The sequence below is a fragment of the Trachemys scripta genome, chromosome 6, assembly GCF_013100865.1.
Source record: "Trachemys scripta elegans isolate TJP31775 chromosome 6, CAS_Tse_1.0, whole genome shotgun sequence".
Lineage (NCBI taxonomy): Eukaryota > Metazoa > Chordata > Testudines > Emydidae > Trachemys > Trachemys scripta.
Window position 1 is genome coordinate 87,631,998 of NC_048303.1, and position 25,145 is coordinate 87,657,142.

Consider the following 25,145-nt stretch of genomic DNA (forward strand, 5'->3'; position numbering starts at 1 on the left):
TGAGATTGGGTGGGAATTTGGTCTGACTCCATAGATCTAGGTGGCTTCAGGGCTAAAACGGGGTTATCTGCATTGCTCAGACTACTGAAAATAAAATCCAAGTAATTTGGTGAAGTCCTGTTTAACTAGAATCTATTTAAAACACATGTAATTAAATCTCAACAGGAAAATGAAAACTGATCTTGGAAAAACTCATTTTAAAGATTGAAAATACAGCTCAAACATGAAGAATAGCACTATGAGCCAACCCACCAGCAAGCTGTTATTAGCAGGTAGCCAAGCTGCTGCACATAAAAGATTGTGTTTCTAGGAAGCACCACATTGTTTCTAATCTCAGAGAGCTGATTTGTGGATCGTTGATTCATGTGAGGAAAAGGTGCTCCTCTTATGACAATCCTACAATATAATTAGGTCTTTCCGCCAATTTGTTTCTTGTTATAAACCCAAAAAGATCTAGGTGTGGGCATCCTATCAAATTATTCCTCCTAGGAAAATAAAGCACATCACAGAGAGGTGTTCAAGTTTTGATATCTATATATAATCTCCATCCTTCAAGGAATAGAGTCCTGACCAACTATACAGGAGAACCTGAAAGCAACTATAGATAAGGCACTGCCAAGCGCAACCAAGAAAATAAGAAAACAGAAAAATGTTAATCACATTCACGATGATTAAATTCTAGAAGTAGTTTAAGTGCTATTCATAAATCAAAGATCCTCGGAAATATATTAAGCTGATGTACTTTTAATAACCTAATACAAAAACTTTAGTACAGTACTATATAATTATAAATGAAATATTGGCATGTGTTCGCAAAAATCGAGGGTTAAGTTTAAACACACCAATGGTCTCACTGAACTCCGACTACTCATCTGATTAAAAGTTAAGCATGTGCTAAATCTTAGCAGGATTGGGAAATAGGTTGCAGGCCCCAAGACAGTCGGCATCTCTTGTATTTGACCACAGAAGTATCATGCACACACTGTGGGCCCATATAAATAGATCTTTAAAATCTCAATTCCTCAGCATAATGCCCTCCTCTTGATCAAAGAAAAAAAGTCTTTCACCAATTGACCTTATGAATTTCTATTAGGACTAAGTCAAACAAACAATCTCTAAAGTTTTGTATAAAATTACTAAGGGCAGCTCTACACCTTAAAACATTGCATCATTGCAGCTGCGCCGCTGTAGTACTTAAGTGAAGGCGCTCCTATGCTGATGGGAGTCCCGTCAGTGTAGTTAATCCACCTCCCTGAGAGGCCATAGATATGTCAGTGGGAGAAGCCCTTCTGTCGACATAGTACTGTCTACACAGGTGATTTATGCTGATATAACTACGTGGCAGAGGGGTATGGATTTTTCACACACTCCGAGCAAAGTAGTTATACCAATACTGTATAGGTCTGCAGTGTAGACGAGACCTAAGATTATTATATAGTAACTAACAGCTTCACTAGAACAGTTGATTTTAGAGTCTACCACATACTGTATCTTTAAACAAATTGTCCCTCAAGCTTTAGTTTTACTAGAACAGACATATTTAAAAATAAAATCCCAACAAAAAAAAACAAAACAGAGCACACAGTCTCAATTCCTGATTAGTCTCATGTACTGTATACAAGATACAATGCCCCTTCAGTATATTTATATACCGTATTTTCCGGCGTATAAGACGACTGGGCGTATAAGACGACCCCCAACTTTTCCAGTTAAAATATAGAGTTTGGGATATACTCGCCGTATAAGACTACCCCTCTTCCAACGCACACCAAAAAAAAATTTAAAAAACATCAGATTTGATTTCAATATGGTAATTTTAATTCAAAAGCTTATGACATGCAGGTACTTAGCAGGAAAACTGTCACTTATAAACATAAGGCTGTTTGTCATCAAACATGTAAACATAAAACAGTGCAAGTGGATTAAACTTTTTCTAATTCACTCTAAAGCTGAAAGGAAGGATAAGACAATAAACCCATGGGAGCTGCCATGCTGTTTGTTTTCTAAGCTGTCAACCGAACTGGAACAGATGATGATAGGAGGAAGATAACAAACAAGAGAGAGAGAGCAAGTGCCGGGCAAGTCCCTGGCGAGTTAGCAACGCCCATCATAACTGCAAGCTACGGTATTTTTACAGGTTTTGCTGGCGTGACAGTTTCCCTTTAAAAGCCTTCAAAATCCTCCTGTTCGTCATCTGATATCATAAGTACATCAATGACATCTTGTGATACATTTGTAAGGCAGTCATCGTATGGATCGAATTCCGTATCAGATGGTGTGGTCTCAGCTTCGGCTTCCTCTTCATCTTGCCACAAGTAGTCGTCCTCCATACCATCTAATGAATTTGATATGCCACACTTCTTGAAAGACTTGATTACTGTTTCTGCATCAATATCATTCCAGGCTTTTATGACAAACTTGCACAAAACATCCAACTGTGGAGCACGCATGTTTCCTCCTTTTGTGAATGACTTTTCGCCGCTAACCATCCATTCATTCCACTGTTCTTGAATGCGATCTTTAAATGGCTTGTTTAGACACACATCCAGTGGGTGTACCAACGATGTCAATCCTGCAGGAATAACTGCCGCATCGGTGTTTAGTCTTGCAAGCATTTGCTTGGTGCTGGGAGTTAAATGAGCCCTGAACATATCCCACACCAGTAGACTACATTTTTGAATAAGTCCACCTGGTCGCCTGCTCCATACATTATCAAGCCATAGCTTTACCCCTTCTTCATCCATCCAGCCTTTTTCATTCACATGTACAAAACAACCAACAGGGAACTTGAATTTCGGCATTGTTTTTCTTTTAAAAATAATCATTGGTCTCAGTTTGGTGCCATCAGCTGTGCATCCTAGTACCACTGTAAAACTGGACTTCTCATGTCCTGTTTTAATTAAAATTGTTTTTTCACCTTTTTGATGGACAGTTTTATTTCCAACCATATCAAAATTCATTGGAGTTTCATCCATATTTCCAATACTACTTAACGCATAGCCATGTTTAGTGCGCTGTTGTATTACGTATCGATGGAAACTATTTACTTTGCTATCAAGTTCTGCAGGTAATTTTGGGGCAATTTTCATCTTTTGCCTCAGTACCATATTATGCCTTCCCATGAATCTAGTACACCAGGATACAGTGGCCTTAAATCTGTTGCTGTGATCTGGGTTAGATTTGGCCCACTGAAGTGCAAACAAATGTATTTTATTTCGTGTCACTACATAACCGTTTTGGCGATGCTCATTCACCATGTCTGCTACATGTTTTTCGGGTTCTGGCCAATGTGGAGTGCCTCTTCTTAATGCACACTTACCCCTTGGCATACTCTTTAATGCTTTTTCATTTGCTTTCCAGTCCCGAACCATCTTTTCTGTTACTCCATATTGTCTTGCAGCAGCGCAGTTATTATGTTCCATGGCAAAGTTTACAACTTTAAGTTTGAAACTGGCTTCATATTTCTTTCTTCTTGCTGGTGGAGCCATGATGGGGTTTTGACTGTTGGACATTTGTATACTGTACTGTATGTACTGGTGCTATACTGTATGAACAGGTATAGATACTGGTGCTGTACTGTATGTGATACCCAGTATACAACAACCAGCCAATCACGGCAAGCGATGTACCTTACCGGCGATTGGCTGGTTGTTGTATACAAAGCCTGCTTGGATTGGTCAGCTCTCCCTGCCTGCCCAGCCCTCCCTGTCTCCAAGACTATCAGAGCGGTAGCGCAAACACACCTCTTTCACCCGTCTGGCCCGCCCTTGTATCCTATTACCTCCTTCTCTGCCTCTCAGATCTCGCACATGCGCGCCTGCGCCGCTTCACTGCAGTCCTCAGGAGTGAGATCTGAGAGGCAGAGAAGGAGGTACGGTAATAGGATACAAGGGCGGGCCAGACAGGTGAAAGAGGCGTGTTTTTCTGGGCACAGCGCCGCTCTCTCTCTTTTTTCCATACCCCGGGCGTCCCGGACGCCTGCAGCTTGCTCCGCCCTTCACTTACACCTTCCCGGTGAGGCGCCCCCTCACCTCGTCATCGGGCGGGGATGCGGCCGCGGCCGTTTTTGAGCTCCCCCCACCATATGCGGCGACCGCAGATTCTCCAGTCCGGCTCGGAAGTTTCAGCACCCGCCCTATAAGATGACACCCGGCGTATAAGACGACCCCCGACTTTTGAGAAGATTTTCCTGGGTTAAAAAGTAGTCTTATACGCCAGAAAATACAGTATTTCAAAAAGTATGTGCTCTCAGCATTTTGGGCTGTTTCATTCCATTTTTCTGGCAATAAAATAGGTGTAAAATAAATTTGCTGGGATCTTGCTGGTGTGGAGCTTCCTGTTCTGTTTTATAAAAAGGGAAGACATGTAACTACATAAACCTGACATTTATCTATGGTATATAAATAGCTGTAACAAACTGCAGAAAAATACACAATTAGTCATGAAAGTAAAAGTAAATTCAGCTTTATTCTTTACATCTGATAAAAGGCTGTCTGAAGGGCTGATATATGCACCACATAGTAAACTTCCCACTCAACCAAGCAAAAATTCATTTGGAAATCATTTAACAAACTCGCAGCTCTGCTCCTTTTCCTACTGGCACTGATCATACTGCATATCAGTCCAATTTCTTGGGTGTCTGAAAAAAGGCAAACACCTGGCCTCCATGTTGTATTCAAAACTCAAAAGGCCATGGAAGTTTAAAAATACTTTTAGAGCAGCTTCCAAAATCATTCTACCACCAAAGAATCATCATCATAGAGTGGATCTCCATTTAATTCCAACCCACAATACTTTCTAAAATCTTACAAGTGAATTGCAATAAATTATTAGAGTAGTCGAATGTCAATTTTATACGAACTACAACAGACCCTGCATCTTCTTTCAGGGGTGAGACTTCTGTAAACTCCTTCCCACGGGTAGGGTATAATGGGGCAGAGAAACCTCTTGGTGCTACTGAGGAAGAAGTCAGATGTTTACATCACTCCCTTTCTAAAAGCTGCAGTACTAGCATATTAGTGGCTGAGCTCCCACAACTCCATGCCATCTCTGCCGCCATCCAGTTCCACACCCAGCAACCACGAAGTTTAGGAGTACTCCTCAGCACCCTTATAACAATTCCCCCCCCCTGCCAGTCATGATGGATCTTCAGTGGAATAGTAAGCAGAGGATACTTCCTATCAATGGTTAAAATGCTGTTAGCTGCTCTAGTCTGTGACACATCAAAGCAGCATTTAGGTAGACCAGGTGTCCAGGAGAAAGTAGAAGAAAAAAAAAAAATCTCAAAACAGAATTTGAATCTAGACATAAGATGTTAGTCAAGGGAGACACAAATATTTAACCTGTCTTATGACTTAAAGGGCTTTTTTTTTTTTTTAAAGGTTCTTATGCTTGTGTCACACAAGGAATATCAGGTCCCTAAATCATTTTGGGTAAGGACCTAAGCAAGATCTTTTCAAGGCCCACACAGTGGTATAACAGAAGGGTTTATCCAAGCTGCAGTCTGATTCAACATTTCTCCTCCCCGCCTTAACTGGAGGCAAGACAGCATCTTCAGATTGGATGTTGTGAATATCTTCTAATATTTACAAAGCTAAATTTGTAAAGATATCCATGATTTAAAACTTCATAGCTAACCTCACATTTGGTCGAAGCACAGAGGTCCAAACAAGGACAACAATTCTCATTTGCTTCTGCTATTACAGACAAGATTCTAGATACCAAATTTATGCAATTATATGAATACACATATAAACATCACACCATCAGCTTTGCTTCTTATAAAGAGCTGCTATTAGTAAAGCGAGAATGACAGAACTGGGCAAAGACAGACGGTTACTTGAAATGGAATCAATCCAAAACAAATCCATTCCACCTTTGGCAGAAGGTTGAACCAGGCAGGAACAAGTGACCAGGCTTTCATCAAATGAGGATAGGAAACAGGATATATCTCATAGACTCAGACTCATAGACTTTAAGGTCAGAAGGGACCATTATGATCATCTGGTCTGACCCCCTGCATGCTGCAGGCCACAAAACCGTCCCTACCCTTCCCTTGACTCTGCTGATGAAGTCCCCAAATCCTGTGTTTTAGTGACTTCAATTGGCAGAGAACCCTCCTGCTAGCGATTCCTGCCCCATGCTGCGGAGGAAGGCGAAAAACCTCCAGGGCCTCAGCCAATCTACCCTAGAGGAAAATTCCTTCCCGACCCCAAATATGGCGATCAGTAAGACCCCGAGCATGTAGGCAAGAGTCTCCAGCCTGACCCTTGTTAGCCATTATACTATTTACCTGCCATTGCTCGGTATTCCTTGGCTAATATGTTTTACCATTAAACCATTCCCTCCATAAACTTATCTAACTTAATCTTAAAACCAGACAGGGAATATTTCTTTAACTGTTCTGCAATTTCTTTAAAGGATTTTATCTAATAAGATTATAGATTAAGATGACACATCCTGCCACATTTCACCCACTTTTGAACGAAAAATAAACAATTTAACCAAGGTTTGAGCAAAACCGGAAAGGCTAAATGTTTTAAAATAGAAGCTTAGATTCTAGAATGGAGGGGAAGAGGGGGTAATCCATGGCAAATTTTGTGGCTATGGAGTCAAGAGGCCCCAAGTATGTATATTTTCTTTCTTCAGAATCAACAGGAAACCAAAGCTCATCATAGTTTTAAGGAAGTGCCATTTTTCACATATGTAAAAAGGAGCCTCTGACCACTCAAGCACAGTTATTACTCTGTTGTCTTAGCCAGTTTATGATTTAAAAGACTACAGATTCTGCCTACATAAAATTTATCCCTACAGCTTTAAATGTAATCTTCTGTACCCAAACCTTTTAGTAACATTGCAGTGCATTGTTAAAAGTTCAGCATATTTCACTGGCAGCATTTCAAAAAAAGTGAAGTATATTCTGTAGTCTCTAACCATTTGGAAATAAGAGGCATTACATAAATACAAGAAATTAAAAATAAATTATGTACAGTAATATGAATTTTACTTTCAAACCTGTTTAGAAATGTTTTAAAAAAGTTAATTTTTTGGCAGAAATATACAAAATTACATACTGGGGTTTCTTTCAGGCATGGTTTGTTCCACTGATTTGGACAAAACTAAGAACTGAGGCTTATATCATTACGTTTCATGAAACTGAATGTTTGTTTTTAATCAGTTTTAAAATTAGAACATTTTATTGCTGTAAGTTACAGAGCTCTTCTGGTGGCAAAACTGAGTACCTTACCTGTGCATCAAAAAACCAAGGGTTCCATCAATTATATATCACTTTTCCACTAAACAGCCCTTCAAAAGTTTTAGGAATTGTTTTCAGTGATCAATAAAATACCTCTGAAGACATTTTTGCAATATATGAAACTAGTTTTATAACTTTTTTAAAAAAGTTCTTTGCAAAGAAGTACATTCAACGTAAGTAAAAGTATTTACTGTAGTGTACACTGCAAAGAATAAAGTTTAGACTACTTACTTGGAATACACAGGCTCATAAAGATACTTGTCCCTTGAGGATGGAATATCAAAAAATAAGATGTATCCATTTGCAGTCTGAAAGAGACAGATGTTGCAGCTTTTACAAATGTTGTAGTTGTGTGTGTACACATGTAAAACTTACAGGAATTCCAATAAAAACCATTATAGAAGTCTCAAACATTTTACAAACTAAATAGAAAATCCAGTAAAAAAATCCATAATTTCACATACCAGTTTCAATAGAGTGGTTACCACACCATGCATGCATGTGCTACTTAAGACAAAATATGGTTGATCATAAACAAGATGCTTCAGTTAACCTTACATCAGCCAATGATATGCAAAGTGTTACACAAGAAAGTTATACTCAACAATCCTGAAATCAAGGTGCATTTCTGCCAAAAATCCATACTACTCCTTAAAATCCACCGTATGGCTCACTTGTACAGTAAGAGATAATATGAAAAGCATATCACTGGTAGGCATTTTCCTCCTTAAATATGGAGATCAGAGCTCAGACTGTAGGAGTATGGGCCTGATTTTTAAAAAGGTATTTAGGCACCTAGTGGGATTTTCATTTAAATGAATGGAAGTTAGGGACCTAAGCACTTTCGAAAATCCCACTAGGTGCCTATCTTTAACATCCAAATACCTTTAAAAATCGGGCCCGAAGTGCCCACAAAATTGTGCAGTAAAACCAAGCTGCTGCAGTAAACACTAGAGTAGCATATCCTCAGCACCTCTGAGACTGGGAAGGAGGGGGCAATGGGTTTAGGCATACCATACCATACCATCATAATTCAAACAAATCTGCCTTTCGATATGACAGAAGTAGTTTCAAACTTTTTAAATATTTTATTAATCTAGCAGACGTATGTTTATTCAGTCATTAACATGTACAGTTAAGACTAAGAATTCATACAATGCCTGCATAAATACAGCAGAGGCAGATGACCAAGAAGGTCCCAAGTCAGCCAGCCAGCAGTTTCTTACCAAATGTTTAGCAGCAGCATCTAGACAAGTGGGCAAATGCATTTAAACTAAACTATGTCTCATTCATTTTAAAACTGGATGGGCATGCACTCAAAGCAAAAAAGACTTAAGGCAAGAAGCGAAGAAATATGAAAGGTTTCAAATTTCTTTCCAGAGCTGATTTCCTGTTTTTCAGCTAAGGAACCAAAATGGAAACATGCTTGTTCACTTATTTCATCAGCTTAAATAGAGTTTTTGCACCAAAAACTTAGTGCTTTTTAATATATTCAATTTGAGTTTCAGCTTCAAACTAAAAAACAGGAATATAAAAAAAATAATGGGATTCTTCAAGGCAAATACCTTTCTTCCTTCAAGATGACAAAAAATGTGCCACTCTAACCTTGAGAGAGTTAAGTTTCCATTTATTTCCAGCCACTGTGCAACAAAATTAACTTCACTGCACAATACATAGTAGAGAAACTTAACATGCATCTATTTCGAACATCTACATAAGTTTTTTCCATTGCTTAGCACCTGTTCAAATATTTAAACTCAGAAGAATCCTATCCAGATACGAAAAGTAAAACAATACTGTAAAGTATCTTCCTACTGACATTAACATACAAAAGGCCTTCTTGAATTCCATCCTTAGTACAAGCTGCTATCCTTAGGTTTACTTCTGAACAGCACATCAAATGCCATCAATGAAGCTACTTGAACAATAAAGGAACTGAACATTTTATTACAAGTTTGTTGCAAGATCACTATAATCATTCAACTGCGCAATTACTTTACACTAGGTAGGATAGTTTTACACTAAATACATTGAAATAATAAACTGCCACATTCTACAGCTCCCCAATGCCGTGGTCACTGTCTCAATAGACTGCCAGGACATCCACCTTCCTTGCTTTGAGAGATCTGAGATACATATGCTTATAAATTAATTATTAGTGTATTCGCTGAATTGCAAAGGATTCATCCATATGATTTCCCTTTGACAGTGTGAGATTAATTAACTCTGTTCCTACAGCTTTTTATTAACAGCAGAATCCCACTGCATATACTGGGAATTGAGTCCTGAACAGAAGACTTGTGGAAGACAGGCAGCAGCAGGGGAAGTATAGGAAAAGGAGAAGGACTAGAAATACATTTGATACTCTGGTTTCATCTAGACCAGCTGTTCTCAAACTGTGCATCAGGACCCCAAAAGTGGGTCACAACCCCATTTTAATGGGGTCACCAGGGCAGGTATTAGACTTGCTGGGGCCCAGGGCCAAAGCCCCAGACCCACTGCCCGGGGCCGAAGCCTCTTGCCCGGGGCAGTGGGGCTCAGGCTTTGGCCCACCCAACTGGGGCAGAGGGGCTCAGGCTTTGGCTTTGTCCCCGCTCGTCCAGGGCGGCGGGACTCGGATGGGCTCAGGCTTCGGTCGCCTGTCCTGGGGTCACATAGTAATTTTTGTTGTCAGAACGGGATCGCAGTGCAATGAAGTTTGACCCCTGATCTGGACTAAATCTTTTTGGTCCTGTTGTAACAATGTAATTGACTGGCAATTGAACAGAGTTAACAATTATAAATGTTAATCTAGACACCCTACCAACATTTGTTCCTAGCCCTGATTCAGCCTAGAGCTCAGCCTGAGGCAGGGTCAAAAAAGGACGATAACAGTAAGATGAAGTGGAAGTACTTTATAGATGCAAGCAACAATAACGTCCCTAGAGAAGTAGCTTTTGCTACCTATTGTAATTTCAATTTATTTCTGCATTTGACATCACTTTGGTAATCTGGGAAACAGTAGAACTCAGTACACAGCTTTATTTTTTTCCACAAGGAATTTTATATATTAGGTCAACAAATTTATCTTCCAATTCAAGAATGTATATAGCCCTGGCTGTCTAATTGAGAGCTAGTGCTATCACTTTTCTTGAGCACGAAGTAATTAAGCCTCTGAAGCTGCGCCTTAGTCACCTGAATACGCCTCTGAAGCTGCACCCTGAATTCACACATCTGGCCACACTTCTAAGATTCACTAATGCCAGTTATCTGACTGAAGTTAAATTTCAGGCACAAGGCACCGGTTATGCAAAGGCTGATCACCCCACTCCTTTTTTAAAAACTATGTTCATTTATGTCTTGCAAATTTGCTTGTGTTTATAACATCAGACATATTAGAAACCTCATGACTAGCTATGTTTCAACAACGGTTTGACCTTCATTCTGAATGTAGGTTATTTTAGTTTATGAAACTGAAGCTTACATGAACTGTCTCGAAGACATGGGAGTTCAGAATTTCCACTACCTTGCACCAGCAATATATTAAGCACTGTCCTATAAAAACCTTCTAGAGTACTGTAACTTATCCAGAAAATTACTAAAAATCAACTCTGGTTAACAATACAGCACATCAATCTCATGTCAAATGTGTCCTAACACTTTTCAACACCCCAAAAATATATTTGTTAATATTATGCAGCATATTTAAACAGTTTAGCTTAATTTAAACATTCATGAAACTAGTTTTTTCAATCCTAATTGTAACAACTCATTTGGCAGTTTGAAACTGAAGTGATTTTGGAAGACCATGGTTTGTGTAAGAACACACACTTCAGGTATTAATACATGGCCTGTAGCATATGCATATGAACTTCATTTTAACACCTGATACCCCTTTTAGGTACAAATGTGAGCATGTACATCATCTGATGAACACAGACTCTTCCCTGTTACATTTCTCTGGGAGCGTCATTGGGCCAAATTCTGCTGTTACACTTCTGCAAGACCACTTGCTAATGTGCTGCCTTGGAATAGAGGTGGCCAGTAGAGTAAAGCCCTTAGGCTCAAACTCTGCCATAATATACACAGGGGGAAAAAGCTCAAGGGATAAATGTTTACTGTGTATATTTTATTGAAGGATTTTGTATTTTTACTCACAAGAGTTCCATAGGTTAAAATAGTGGTTTTTAAGGAGTTTGAGTAGCACTATAGCAATTTATCAGACACTTATAATTTAGTTAAGTCCAGGAAAGACTCCAGCAGAGAAAGAAGCACAAAAGACGGATTTAATCAAATGATGCCTGGCTATTCACCTGATTTCCAGAAGTACCCACCTAGTCCACGGAGTCATAATTTAAAAGTTGTACAAAACTAAATGGCAATAACTTAATACAATATCTTATTGCAATCCTCAGTTCACAATTAAAATTTGAGAAAACAAGATTTACAAGAAGTTCACCCTATAATAAATAATTCAACATAAGGATTCATGTCCCCCTAGGTATGAATAAGATACCACTTGCATACAGTGACCGTTTAAAATGCTGAAATTACTGTAAAGCATTGATAATGCTATATAGCTTGGTAATGCTATAATACAGATGAACTAAAGATCCTTCTTTCTCTAGCAGGGAAGCTAGAAGAATGCTACATAACATTATTGTAAAGTTCTACTTGGCCAGTCACTCTGGGAGAATAATGTTTTTGCTAAGTAAATAAAAACTCCATATTAGCCTTCAGAGAGTAGATTTTCTTGACAGTTTTGTAAGGCTACTATAGTACATAGACAAAAACAGGATTTACTAAAGAAAGCAAAAATGGCCACATTGGAAACAATCAGATTTGTACAATATTTGATGAGTTTCTACTAAAGAATCTTACGCAGAGATTTGTGTTTTTAATATAGTAGGGCAATCACTAATGAAAATGCTAAAGACAATTTATATTTGAAGAATTTATATCTAACATATTTGTGTGTGTGGTTCAGATGCAGTCTATCTCATGAATACCTAAACTTTCAGTACTTAAAGCCTTCCAACCATCTGAAAATTTATTTATTTTGTGTCTCACCACAGCTGAGGCATACAAGCAACAACACTGCTGAGAACAGCAAAACCAGAACTCACTGTCCCTATATAAAAATTGGAGAGGAAGACAGAACCTTTTTCCATATAGGACTGGTGACTCTGGAGTTCTCTCCCAGTTTCCTTTCTACCCCAATCCACACCTCAAATATTTATCTTCTTGAAATCTTGTCCTCCCTTGGCTTTTGTGACTTAAACCTCTCCTCCTCTCTTCTTTAATCACTCTTCGGTGGGTCCTTCTCATCTCCAACTTTTGGTGGGGATCCTACAGAACTAAACCTGGGTTCCTTCTTTTGTGCCCCTATACACTGTCACTGGATAACCTCACACACACACAACTTCAGGCAACTTTATGCTGATGACCCAAAAACGTACCTCTACATATTATCTGAACCTACTTCTTCACTTGTCTAACATCTCATGGATGTCAAGTGATAAAACTCAACATGGCCAAAACTGAACTCATGATCACCATCCTTCTGAAACCTTCCTCTATAATACTTAGCCCTACCTTGAGTCCAAGGGACTGGACTAGATGACCTCTCGAGATCCCTTCCAGTTCTGATTCCCACACACACCATCTTCCTCATCCTCCCAGTCACTCAGGCCCATAATCTAGATATCACCTTTAATTTGGCCTTCTCTTTAGACCCGTACTTCCATGCCATATCCAAGTCTTGATGATTCTTCCTATACAGTTAAGATCCAGCCTTCCTCCTCTTCACACTACCAAAACTCATCTTACAGCTTGACTACTGAAAGCTATTCTCTAGCATTTATTGCTGCAACCTTGCCTCTCAAAGCCATTCAATATGCTGCTAAGATAGTTTTCCTAGCAACTTGCTTAATCACATTCCCAGCTTCTTTCTACTGGGCTTTTCTATTCATAAGATACAAGCTTCTTGTCTTTAAGGTTCTTCAGGAATGAATCGGATTTAGTAGCTATGCAGCATGAAGTCGTAATGTTGAAAGCTGCCTTTGCTCCAGTGTTTCCAGCGTTTATTACCTATCGCTCAGCTTCTCTCTCAAAACACTCCACTGCTCATTCTCATGCCATTCCCTATGCATAGGAAAAACCTCCCCCCAAATATCCATAAAGCTATTACTTTATCCTCTAAGATTCACTTCTATTGTGATGTCTATACAGCTGAAAAGCTATGGCTACTACTTACCAAGGAAGATAGTGTTTAAAAAAAGAATGTTAACTCATCCTTCCTTTACCCTCTCCCCACCTGTTTGTTTGACCCATCTATTAAGTCTTGCCTGTAGACTCTGGGGCAGGGACTGTCTTTGTACTTCATGTCTGTAAAATGCCTAGACCAAGAGGCGTTGATTCCTGACCAGGGCCCTTAAGCACTACTGTAATACAAATAATGAACATCCACAATCCTCCTCTGTGCAAAATTCAAAACCAGCTTTCCTTTAAGTTTTTATTATGCAGATCATGCATGAGAGAACAGGTTGCTATACCAATGATCAATATTGATTATGGTTTGTATAGTTGGTCTTTATATGAACTTGTTACCTATGGCACAGAAGGCCTTTTGGCATTACCGGTAGTGAAGATTGATATATACACTCACTCTCTCTCTCTCTCTCTCTCTCTCTCTCACACACACACACCACAATTTCAAAGAAAACAATTCTCTACTTACTGAAACAGCTATCATGGTGCTGTCAGGCCTCCATTCTGCTTGCTTATAGGGTCCAAACTGAGAAGCTGGTTTTGATAGTTCCTTGTAGCTTACAATTAATACACTGGGCTGGGGAAAGAGTAATAAACGTAGTTACATTTCATGTCCGAAGGGTAAAGGAATATGGCTTTTTGGTTGTTGTTTTTCTGCTGTGTCACTGTTCCACAAAATAATATCAAGTTATTCTGATGCTAAGAAACAGAATTTCAGGGAAACCATCACTGTACAGTTGATAAAGAATAGCATACTGCTTTTGAAAGGGATTACACACTTTGCAACAGATGTTCAATATACTTACTAAACCTATTTCACAACTTTTAAAACCAGGCCACTTCCTATATAAATGTGCTTCCAGATCAAGTGCTATTATATAACACACAAGCAATGAATATTATAGGTGGGGCTTGTATTACCACTTATTAAGAGTGCCTGACACTGCTCACTGTAAGACTATCTTTGGTTTTTATAATTTTACCAAAACATTTGGGCTGAATTTTTTCTATACCAAGTGTCTGCCTCAGGCTAAATTTTATGGAAAAAAATTCAGCCAACATTTCTGAGAACAAGGCTTAGGAAAAATAAGTTTTGCCCCTATGCTTTGGTCAGCCACAAATCCAAGATTTAAAAAAATTTCAAAAATTGCAGTTTGCACATAACAGTTGACTTGCTAAAACTTTGCAGCTTGATTCCACAAAGTTTGAGCAGAACTTTCCCTGCAATTGTGGTTCCGGGCTGATGCAGGCCAAGCTGGGGCTAAGCACTGAAACAGAGCAAGACAACTGTCTCTTCTGTAATTAAGAGCCAGAGGGTGAGACTAGAACTTGCTGGGCAAGTAGACTGGGAATGATTAGGTGAGGCAAACAGGACTGGAACAAAGAGGCAAAGGTTGGTAAAAGACAGGACAGGGACAGTTTGGACGGCATGGGGCAGAAGTGGTGAAACTTGGGGTAATGAACAAAAAAAGTCTGTGCCCGCTAGAGCACACACACCTCTAATGTCTGGTATGCAACCCAAGATTCCTGTGAAATCCACTGACAAAGCATCCCACCGCCTTCTACTGGTGGTCCATATAGAGGATGACAACCTACCACCATCAGTTACTCTCCGTGTTCAAACAACAGAGGTCCGTGCAGTAGATCTAAAAGTCCAAACTCTCACGAAGAACCATGTAGGCATCAATATGATGTCACATGATGGAATTCGTTTATTCAGTTTTATTTTTAAAATACCTAGGAAGCTACAAGCAATAACCATATGTTAAAGAAAAAATTGTATGTGCTCATGTAATTAAAGGCAGCATCATAATGCATACACACAAGGTATCAAGATTCAACACATGAGATAAGGAATGCTTCTGCATTCAAGTTACCCATACACTGGTCTACTTAAAAGCAACCATTTTGACCGAACTTATGAAATGTCACTTTAGTTGTAAGCCAAGATCAAATGAATTTAAAATGGCTTTATTTCCATAATTTGTATCTTACCAGTATGCTTTTTGTGTTTTCTGTATCTTCATTAGAATCTCAGTAATTTCCACTAGTGACTAGACCAATTACCAGCTACTTGATTTTGAGCATTTCAGTAGCAAGTGAAAAAAAAATCTCATTAATATATTCTAGCTTAGCTTTAATTTGTTCATATGTGATTACTTTGCACTAATTATATTTATTAACACTATCAAGTCTTTGTAATACTGGACATTTCTTTATTAGAACACTACGAAAACTGGAAATAAATTAATTCTATGCAAGTCACAGGATGCACAAATTAATAAAGTTTGACTATACGGATTTACAAAATAATTTTACTCCATAGCATTGCTGCAATTCAAAGGCATGTCTAAAAAGTTTAGTAGCCAGCAGAGTACATTTTATTTGGCCAAATTTTGTGGTGTTTCTGGAAGTGAAGATACTGTTTTCCTTAATAGAATAGATATTTAGTTCTAAATTAATAGGTGATCAAGTTAGCCTACCTAGACACAGAATTTAGCAGTGGAATGGCTACTGTTACAACCTGGTTCCATGTGCTGAAATCAATAGCATGCCTCCACTGATGATGCAAGTTACACAGCTCTACAGCCAAAATGCTTCTGAAATAAATGAGTCAAACTTTACTAATTCTGGGTCACTGAGAACGAAAATGATGCTTAAAATTGTTGATTGGCTCTAGTTTTCAAGATATGCTATTGGGTCAGTATATACAACCCTTGACTTGGGAATGGCGGAGGATAAGTGAGTTATAAAGGGAAGGGATCTCGATTTAAACCAGAAATGACTGAAATACATCTTTGACTGGATCTCTGAATAAATCTATGACTGGGTTTGAACAGTACTTGCTTTTTAGGCAAAACAATGAATGATGCAATCTGAAGCTGGTATTGTGTCATACATGATATGAATTGCATCATGTTATTCCTAGAAGTCATGGATGATGCAATCATAACGAAGCTTACATCACTCTGCTGAACAAATTGTCCTATATCAGCTCTAGAAATCATACAGTGTCGTGCTCTCTTATTTGTCAGTGTTTGATTTTGCAAAGGGACACATTTCTGTTTAGCCAAAGTGAGCAGAGATGCCTCATACTTGTATGAACAGTGCAGATAACTTCTGTTTAGTGGTGAAGTGGTGAAGTGAACTTGTGGTGAAGTGACTTTTGCATCACAAAAGCGCAGTTTAACCACTATGGTTAAGAGAGCCTATCACCTTTATTTTGGCTGCAAAATTGGAGATCTGGACAAGAGGTGGGCCCCACACATATGCTGCAACACTTGTGCAACAAATCTTTGCCAGTGGTTGAACAGGAAAAGGAAATCTTATGCCTTTTGCAGTGCCAATGATTTGGAGAGAGCCAACAGATCATACCAGCAATTGTTACTTCTGCATGGTGCCTCCAGTTGGGAAAGGTGTGTCAAAGAAGAAAAACTGGACTGTGCATTACCCAAACATTCCATCAGCTATAAGCCCAGTACCCCACGGAGAAGGACTGCCGGTTCCTGATGCACCAGAGTCATTCTCACTTGAGTCAGATGAGGAAGAGGAAGAGGATGAAACTTCTGGTCCTGAACCATCAATGTCACAGGACCCACATTTTCTCCCATCCTCCTCCTCTGAACCAGACCTCATAACACAAGGTGAACTGAATGACCTTGTCAGGGATTTGGAACTACCCAAGAGTAAGACAGAGTTGTTGGGCTCCAGACTACAGCAGTGGAATCTCCTGGCAGGTGATGTTAGGGTTTCCATGTTCCGTGACCGTCAAAAGGATCTTGTCCCATTCTTCTTCATGGAAGGTGATCTTGTAGCCTGCAACAACATCGATGGTGTGATGGCAGCCCTCAACATCGTTCACGATCCAGATGAGTGGAGACTGTTCATTGATTCATCGAAGACGAGTCTTAAAGCTGTTTTACTGCATAATGGCAATGTTTTGCCATCAATTCCAGTTGGTCATGCAGTTCATATGAAGGAAACCTATGACAACATGAAACAACTTTTGAGTGCATAAACTATGACCAACATCAGTGGCAGCTTTGTGGCAATTTGAAGGTTGTTGCTCTCTTGCTTGGTCTGCAAACTGAATACACAAAGTACTGCTGTTTTCTCTACGAATGGGATAGTCGTGCAAGAGATTCCCACTACATCAAGAGAGATTCGCCACTCCGACAGTCATTGGAGTCTGGGAGGAAAAGTGTTCAGCATCCATCACTTGTTGAATCAAGGAAGATTTTGCTACCACCCTTACACATCAAGCTGGGTCTGACGAAGAACTTGTCAAGGCCATTGACAAAACACAAGCAGCTTTCAAGCACCTCCGTGGAAAATTTCCAAGGGTTAGTGAAGCTAAGATAAAGGAAGGTGTCTTTTGTTGGTCCTCAGATTCGTGAACTTCGAGATGATGCATTTGACCATGCACTGCGTGGCAAGGAAAAGATGGCATGAAAAGCCTTCCAGTTAGTGGCAATAAATTCTCTCAGAAACAACAAGGCAGACAACTACAGGCTGTTGGTGGAAAACCTCCTCAAGGCATACAAAAGCCCTGGTTGCAACATGTCACTAAAGATACATATTTTGCACTCTCATCTAGATTTTTTTCCACCGAACTGCGGAGCAGTGAGCGACAAGCACGGCGAGCGATTTCACCAGGACATTGCAACAATGGAGAAACGCTATCAGGGCAAATGGAGCCCATCAATGCTTGCAGACTACTGCTGGATAGTGACAAGAGATGCTCCATTTAATGAATACAAGAGACAAGCCAAGAAGCGCTGAGTAGACACTGAATAGGACTAAACTATGTACATAATAGTTTTTTGCCTTTTGTTTCATAATAAATTTTATTTATATAACCCTTTGCTAGTGTTACATAAACAGGACAGGTGAAATATTATCATGTAAAGCAACCATAAACACATAAAAAGACCTAGGTTTACAATTTATGATTAAAACTCTACTATCTACACAATATACAGACATAAAATGTAAAAACTTAAATATCTTAGAAACAGTAGCCAATCAGTTGTTTTAACTGTCATATTTGAATTCAGCACATCAAAATACATAATAAATAGCACATTTTATCTCTGAAGCAGACGACTTCTCAAAAATTGTAGACCAGTGTTATAGGAAGGGTTCACACTAGTAGATAGACTAGCAAAGATGAAACTAAGTACATTATAGGGCAAGCTACATTGTTTTCTATTGATATCTGAACCAAGCAAGGTGAAGTAGCTGGCAAGGCTAGCACAACAGAAACTTGAATCGATACTCTCGGATGTAATACAAACCCTGATACATAAACATTTACACTAATTAGTTTTACAGGTTGCTCAGAAAAACAACATCTCTGAACATACCACAGAAGACAGACAGCTGGCTTAACTATTCTGCTCTCGCAACAGAAACAAAACAGTCCATTTGATCTCCAAAGCAATCTGTTACAATCTAAGACCCCAATACAACTTTTAGGAACTGTGTGAGCATCCTTGCAAAGCCCCACTGATGTCAACAGAAGTACATGGTTATCAATGCAGAATTGGGGCTTATCTACAAACTGTGGAACATACTGTTGCTAAAAAGCGTTTTGCCTATAACAAATGCATAGTAACAGAAAAGTTAGCTTGCTTACTGTAAGAGTAACCCGATAAGTCCTTTTTGTCAGATGCTCCATCCCTTTTATTACAATTTGTACTTGTGCTTATTTAAAACTATGTCTTAGAGCCTATACAAAAAGAGCCTAAAAATCCTACTGCAACTCTCAGAACTTGCCCCTTCAACACCAAGCAGCACAAATTTTACACATAAACCTTTAAACCGTTTATTTCTGCTTGGGAAGAGACAAAACTAAAGCTCCAGACTAGTATGTCTTCAGAACTTGGCTTGATAATGTTTTCTTTTTCTAAAATGCAGGAAATTCTAAAGAAAGTTGCATCAACTTCACAAAGCCTACCTTATGCATGTGGCATAACTTGGAGTGACAATACTATAGGAAAACTACTGCAAGATATTTTTTCCCTTCACACTTTTGTGGGCATAGTGATGAAGGCCCATATAAACAAATCTGGTCATGTGCAACTGCAGTGAGACATATGGGTTGCAGTTCTCTCAGAATCAGATGTGTTGGTTCACCTTGCTCTTAATTTTGTAATACAGCTCACACTTTCCATGCAAGCTGTGATTCTACCATTGACAATCTGCGGTTGATTACAGAACGCTTTATAAAAAGTAATCTAAACTAGTGCATAACACTCCAGACCACGATTAGATTATGGAATAAAAGTTGAACATCCACAAATCATGAGCAAAAATTCAAAACTTTCTGTAAGATTGACAAGCAAATTGCATACCCCTCACACAGATGACTATTAATGCATAGTTAAAGACACAAAGCTACATTATCAAACCAGATCAAAATGCCACCTTAGGAATTCCCAAAACCTACCCCAGAGAAGACCTGGGGTTTTATGTGACAACACACTGTGTCTCCTAAAGGAATTCATAGTCAAGGCAAGATAGAAACCTTACATATTCTATGAAGAGGTGGCTACATGGGCTAGCACGACTTCACAAAATGACAGATGGGGAACACAGAAGACAGAGTGGGAAGATCTTGAAAAGACTCTAGTGATCTCACAAACAAAACAATAGATAAAGCAAATAAGATCTATGGCAGGGGTTCTCAACCTTTTTCTTTCTGAGGCCCTCCAGTAATACTATAAAAACTCCACGGCCCACTTGTGCCACAACAACTCTTTTTCTGCACATCCAGTAAATTAAAAGCCAAGGCTGGCGTTATGGTGTAGCAAGCAGGGCAATTGCTTAGGGCCCCATGCCATATACGTACATGGAATAACCCACCTTGAAATATTAGAACTGTGTACAAAGAAAAGCTTCATTACTCATGAACAACAATGCAAAACTAATCCACAAGTTAAAATAACATTTATAGAATCAGGTGTAAAGTTGTTCTTGGTTGTCATTTTATTACTATGTCATCTAGAGGCATACAAAAACATCTCTAATCCAAGTGACCTCAGTTCTTCAGGCAACAGGATTTCTTGAGGGTGACAGTTATGAAGCTCTTTATACATCCATGGCTCAGCACTTATATCCCACAACGATAGTTAAATTGATGAGCACTTCATTCTACCTGGCAGTTCACACTTGCTTCTCTCCTATTTACTGTATTTAATCAATAAATATTAAGTCTTATGAGACGTTTGTGAAAGTTAATTCTAATCCAGAAAAATAGCACTATTTTTTTTTAAGTGTTCAAGATATTTAAACTGATCAAACATTCAATCCTAAAGATCTCAGCAGACTAGATATGGAATATTGCCAGGCTGCCCAAAAGAAATATATTCCAACAGCATTCTGACTCGGGTTTAAATGTCCACTCAGTATGCATTTGCAATCAAAATGTTAGTGCTGTTCTGAGAAAATGTGTAATTTCAATGAATTCGGTTGAGAAATTTGGGAACACTGTGGTCACACAAAATATTATTACTTTTCAATTGCTGCTGTATTACTGCATTTTCAGACCACTAGGAAAGTTTAACAATTTTTGTTGTCTAGGATAAACTTATTTAAACTTTGCTATAGAGCAAAGATAGGGTATCCCACTGCCTGTCAGTCCTTTCAAAGTTCCTGCAAGGCACTAAGAGCGCTACTAGAATAAGTTGTGTACAAAAGAACATTCTCCCTGTACTTGAGGACCAATACATGAAGAGCAGCACTCTATTCCTTGTTTAAGTTTTAAAAATATATTAAAAAGCTACATTCTATGTTGAAACAGCATTAGTTGTACAAAATAGCAAATTATCAAAGAATATAGGCAGAATGCCCTAGTCAGTGAAGCTATGTGAAAATCAGAGCATTATATAAAAGTAGCATCAAATTATTTTCCAAGTCTTTATTCGTATCTAAAATAACTTATCTAAGATTCTCAAAATTTTGGCTAGACTACAATTGGAATCAGCCAATCTCAGCTTTGAATCACAAGGACTGTTTGACAAGAGATAACTATACTGTAACAACTCAGGATGCCCTGTAACTTACACCTTTAGAATTGAATGCCTCTAAAGTATTTGTGCTCAGTTTTGGTTGCGTTTTGTTGTTGTTGTTTTGTATTTGTTGGGGTTTAATTTGGGGGCTTGGGGCGCAGTTGAAAGATTGAGATTCTCACACTTGACTCCATCTCTGAAGGCCTGCATTCTCTAGCTCCATTCCCATCAGACATGATTCACAGTGTGAAAAGTCAGCTCACTGAGTATTACTGATTTACTTTGGGGGAAAAAAAATTTTTTTGCACTCACTCAACTAGGGCTGTCAAATTAGCATACTTGTCAGCTGTTATCTATATGCAAAAGATTGTACTAGTACATTTGCTAGAACATGCAGAAGTATTAACAGCTGACAACATGGAACCATGTAATATCACTGGAATGCCAATGGTGAGTGTCAAAGGCCACAGAGATTTGTCAGGATGCTACAGTTACTACATTCACCCACTATTCAGTATTTTAGACATAGAGCACTTGAAGTTTCATTCAGAATTAGGTGATCTCTATTCCTGAATACAAGAGAATAACTTACCTCGTTTTCTCTTTAGATTTCTAAGACAAGCAATATTAAGTATATATGAAAGATAAATACTTAGTGAATAAATACTACTAAAAAGCACGCTAGTCACGAGACTCAAAACATGCAGCTTCTGCACTGAAAAGTATACAATCTAAGTAGTGACAGTAGAGTCAAGACCGAAGAAAACAGAATGAGGAGTTGGGAAGATAAGAAACAAGAGTTATAAATGCAAGATCCTGGCTGAGCTTAGTGTTTCTGTACATATCTTGATTATTTTTAACGATTACATGGGCTGTTTGCAGCTGTTCATGCTGAGATTTTCGCAGAGTGAGAAGGCGGCAGATTTGGAGGAAGGGAGGAATGTGAAGAGAAAAAGGAATAAGAAAGCAGCAGGCAAAAGGCATCAGCGAAGGCATAGAGGAAGCAAGAGCAGAAAAGGTACTTCTGAGGCCTGTACTTCGGAGACACTGCACTACTCAGATTGGGGAGGCAGCAGCCCAGGTGGCGGCCCACGTTGGAGCAGGGAGGCGGCGAAGGCCTGGCTCGGAGTGCGGAGCTCCCATGCTCTCTGGCCCCCACACTGCCCCTCTTAAGCTGGTGCAAGCACCCCTAGTGAGGATGCTCTCCACTGGCAGAAGGAGGGTAGTGTGGACATGAAAAACTGCAGTAATTACAGCAGTGGTTGTATGTCAACTTAAGTTTGCAGTGCAGACATGCCCTGAGGAACAAAACAAGGGGCATGTGATGCTAAGATACAAAAAGCAATTGGTGATATTAAGGCAGGTACAGATTAGTAGCAATAGTCACTGAGGTAAAATTACCAGACATGCTGGGAATATTTACAAATATATCATGATAATTACAGGGCTAGCTGACCACTGTCCCTTTGTAGAGGTCTCACCAAGTGCTCACCCATAGATACGAGACCTCTTCTGGAGTGGAATTTAGAAATTTTCCCTCTTAGATCAAGACCTAGGTTACAGCCCTGAGTATCAAGCACGACTACTACACCAAGTCAAACAGTGTTTGGCACCTGCAAGACTTTTTTTTCCCCTTTGGGAGCCTGTGACAGCATAGGTTTGCAAGGGATACAAAACCAGCTTCTTCAGAACAAAGCTTCATTTATTTATTACTCAATGGTACAAAGCACATAGTAGGCCGTTTGTTTTACCCAGTCCTCTAACTCACATGGGTCTTATTTACACACTGGTAAGTTCCCCTCATCCCAGCTACCTCCATCCCTGGCAGGAAGAAACAGCCATACGGCAGCAGCCTGTGCCGCAGACTGGCAGCCTTTTCCTTGACAAATCCTGGCCAGTCTCTCCCAGCTCATCCAACCCCCTTTTCCATGGTTTTGAGGTTTTACATCTCCTTTGACCCTAGGCTTAGCTTTGGGAAGAGTAAGACATTCTAGCAAGATGGAGCCAGCTAGGTAAATTCTCCCCTCCACCACACCCCAAACTGTTGCTCCAGCTATTATCTTTATTCCTTTAAAACAGTGTACTTGAGAGGCTCTTATCTGTGTCGCTGTTTTACCATTCCTGCTGGTTCTTTAGTAACCTCTTTACCTCCTCTTTCGATTTAACTCTAAGCGCTCAGCCAGGCAGCAATACATAACTGAACAGGGAAACCACATCACACATAAACAGTCATAAAAACACAGAAGTATTCTCAGTGCATCACATACACCACCCAAATCATCCTCAAGGATGTCATAAGGCTTTACATATAGAAGATGATTCATCCACCACTGGGGTGGAATATGGCCATTAACGACACTCCATATGTTTAACAAAAATTGAAGGGCACCATATTCATTCAGTTTAAACTACAATGGAGAGGTTCAAATTCAGTAATTTAGCATGATTTAGGGTTCATTTTAGAAGTACCTAGCACATTCTGGGCTTTATACAAGTTTCTCCCCCAACTGAAAGCTCCTGTAGCTAGCCAATCTGTTGTCCAAAAAAAATGCTGCTAATTAATAGGGTGCTACTCAATGCCTCCAGCAGACTGTCAGCAGCTAAGGTTAATCAGTGGTGCTTAAATCTGATATTAGTAAAAGAGGCTCTGTATAAGGCCTGGTCTACACTGGGGAGGGGGGCGGGTGGAGGAGAGAAATATTGATCTAAGATATGCAACTTTAGCTACAAGAATAGCGTAACTGAAGTCGACGTATCTTAGATCAACTTAGAATTACTTACTCGTGTCCTCGCGGCGCAGGATCGATGGCCGTGACTCCCCCATCGACTTTGCTTCCGCCTCTCGTCGAGCTGGAGTTCAGCAATCGACAGGAGAGCGTTCGGGGATCGATTTATCACGTCTACACTACATGTGATAAATTGATCCCCGATAGATCAATCGCTACCATCGCTTGTGCACATACAACTCATATTGGCTTTAGAGTGAGTGGAGCATGGGTAATTTGATGGGACAGTCAGGCTCCTGATGTACGATGTTAAACCAGCTTCCAGAGCAGAGAATTCTGAGAGAGATATTCCAGGAGGTGCAAAGCTCAGGTCTCTGCCACTTGCACATCAGAATGAAAAGCCTAGTTTGAGGACTTCTGGACATCAGTGACAATTTCTCCACATTAGTCTAGTGGAAACTTATCAGTGGATATTTCCTCAATTATACAGCCAGATAAACAGTTCTGCAGCAGTAGCATAGCTGTTACACTCTATTTGAAACAAATTATCAGCCAAGTACATAAAACTGAAGGCCAACAGAAACAGCCAGTGGAGGGACCAAGGTTATGGCTCAAGTGGAGAATAAAGATTATAACCACTGCTAGACCACTGGTTCAATTTCAGGCCAGATCTACAGGAATGCTAGCTGCTACCTTCTGAAGACTATTTGGGACCCTACAAAAATGATATGGTCTCAGACAGTCCAGCTGCTGACAAGTGTCAGCAAACAAGTTCATAATTATTACTTCTTAGCAAAGGCATAATGTCATGGAGGATAAACTACTTCCTCCAGAATGAGGGTACACAGTGCTGGGGGGGGGGGGGGGAGGGGGGGGGGGGGGCAGGCTAGCATGCATTGCTGA

At 39.5% G+C, this 25,145-nt stretch overlaps 1 protein-coding gene across 3 annotated transcripts in view; it reads right to left on the bottom strand.

The window, feature by feature from the left end:
• RIC1 (RIC1 homolog, RAB6A GEF complex partner 1) overlaps positions 1 to 25,145 on the bottom strand; it is an 86,548-nt gene that overhangs the window by 56,899 nt on the left and 4,504 nt on the right. For all 3 annotated transcript variants that reach the window (XM_034774326.1, XM_034774328.1, XM_034774325.1), the window contains exons 2-3: positions 13,974 to 14,081; positions 7,487 to 7,563 (exon numbers count right to left, since the gene is read on the bottom strand). In XM_034774326.1, the coding sequence (XP_034630217.1) occupies positions 7,487 to 7,563; positions 13,974 to 14,081 (185 nt within the window). The remainder of the gene's footprint in view (positions 1 to 7,486; positions 7,564 to 13,973; positions 14,082 to 25,145) is intronic.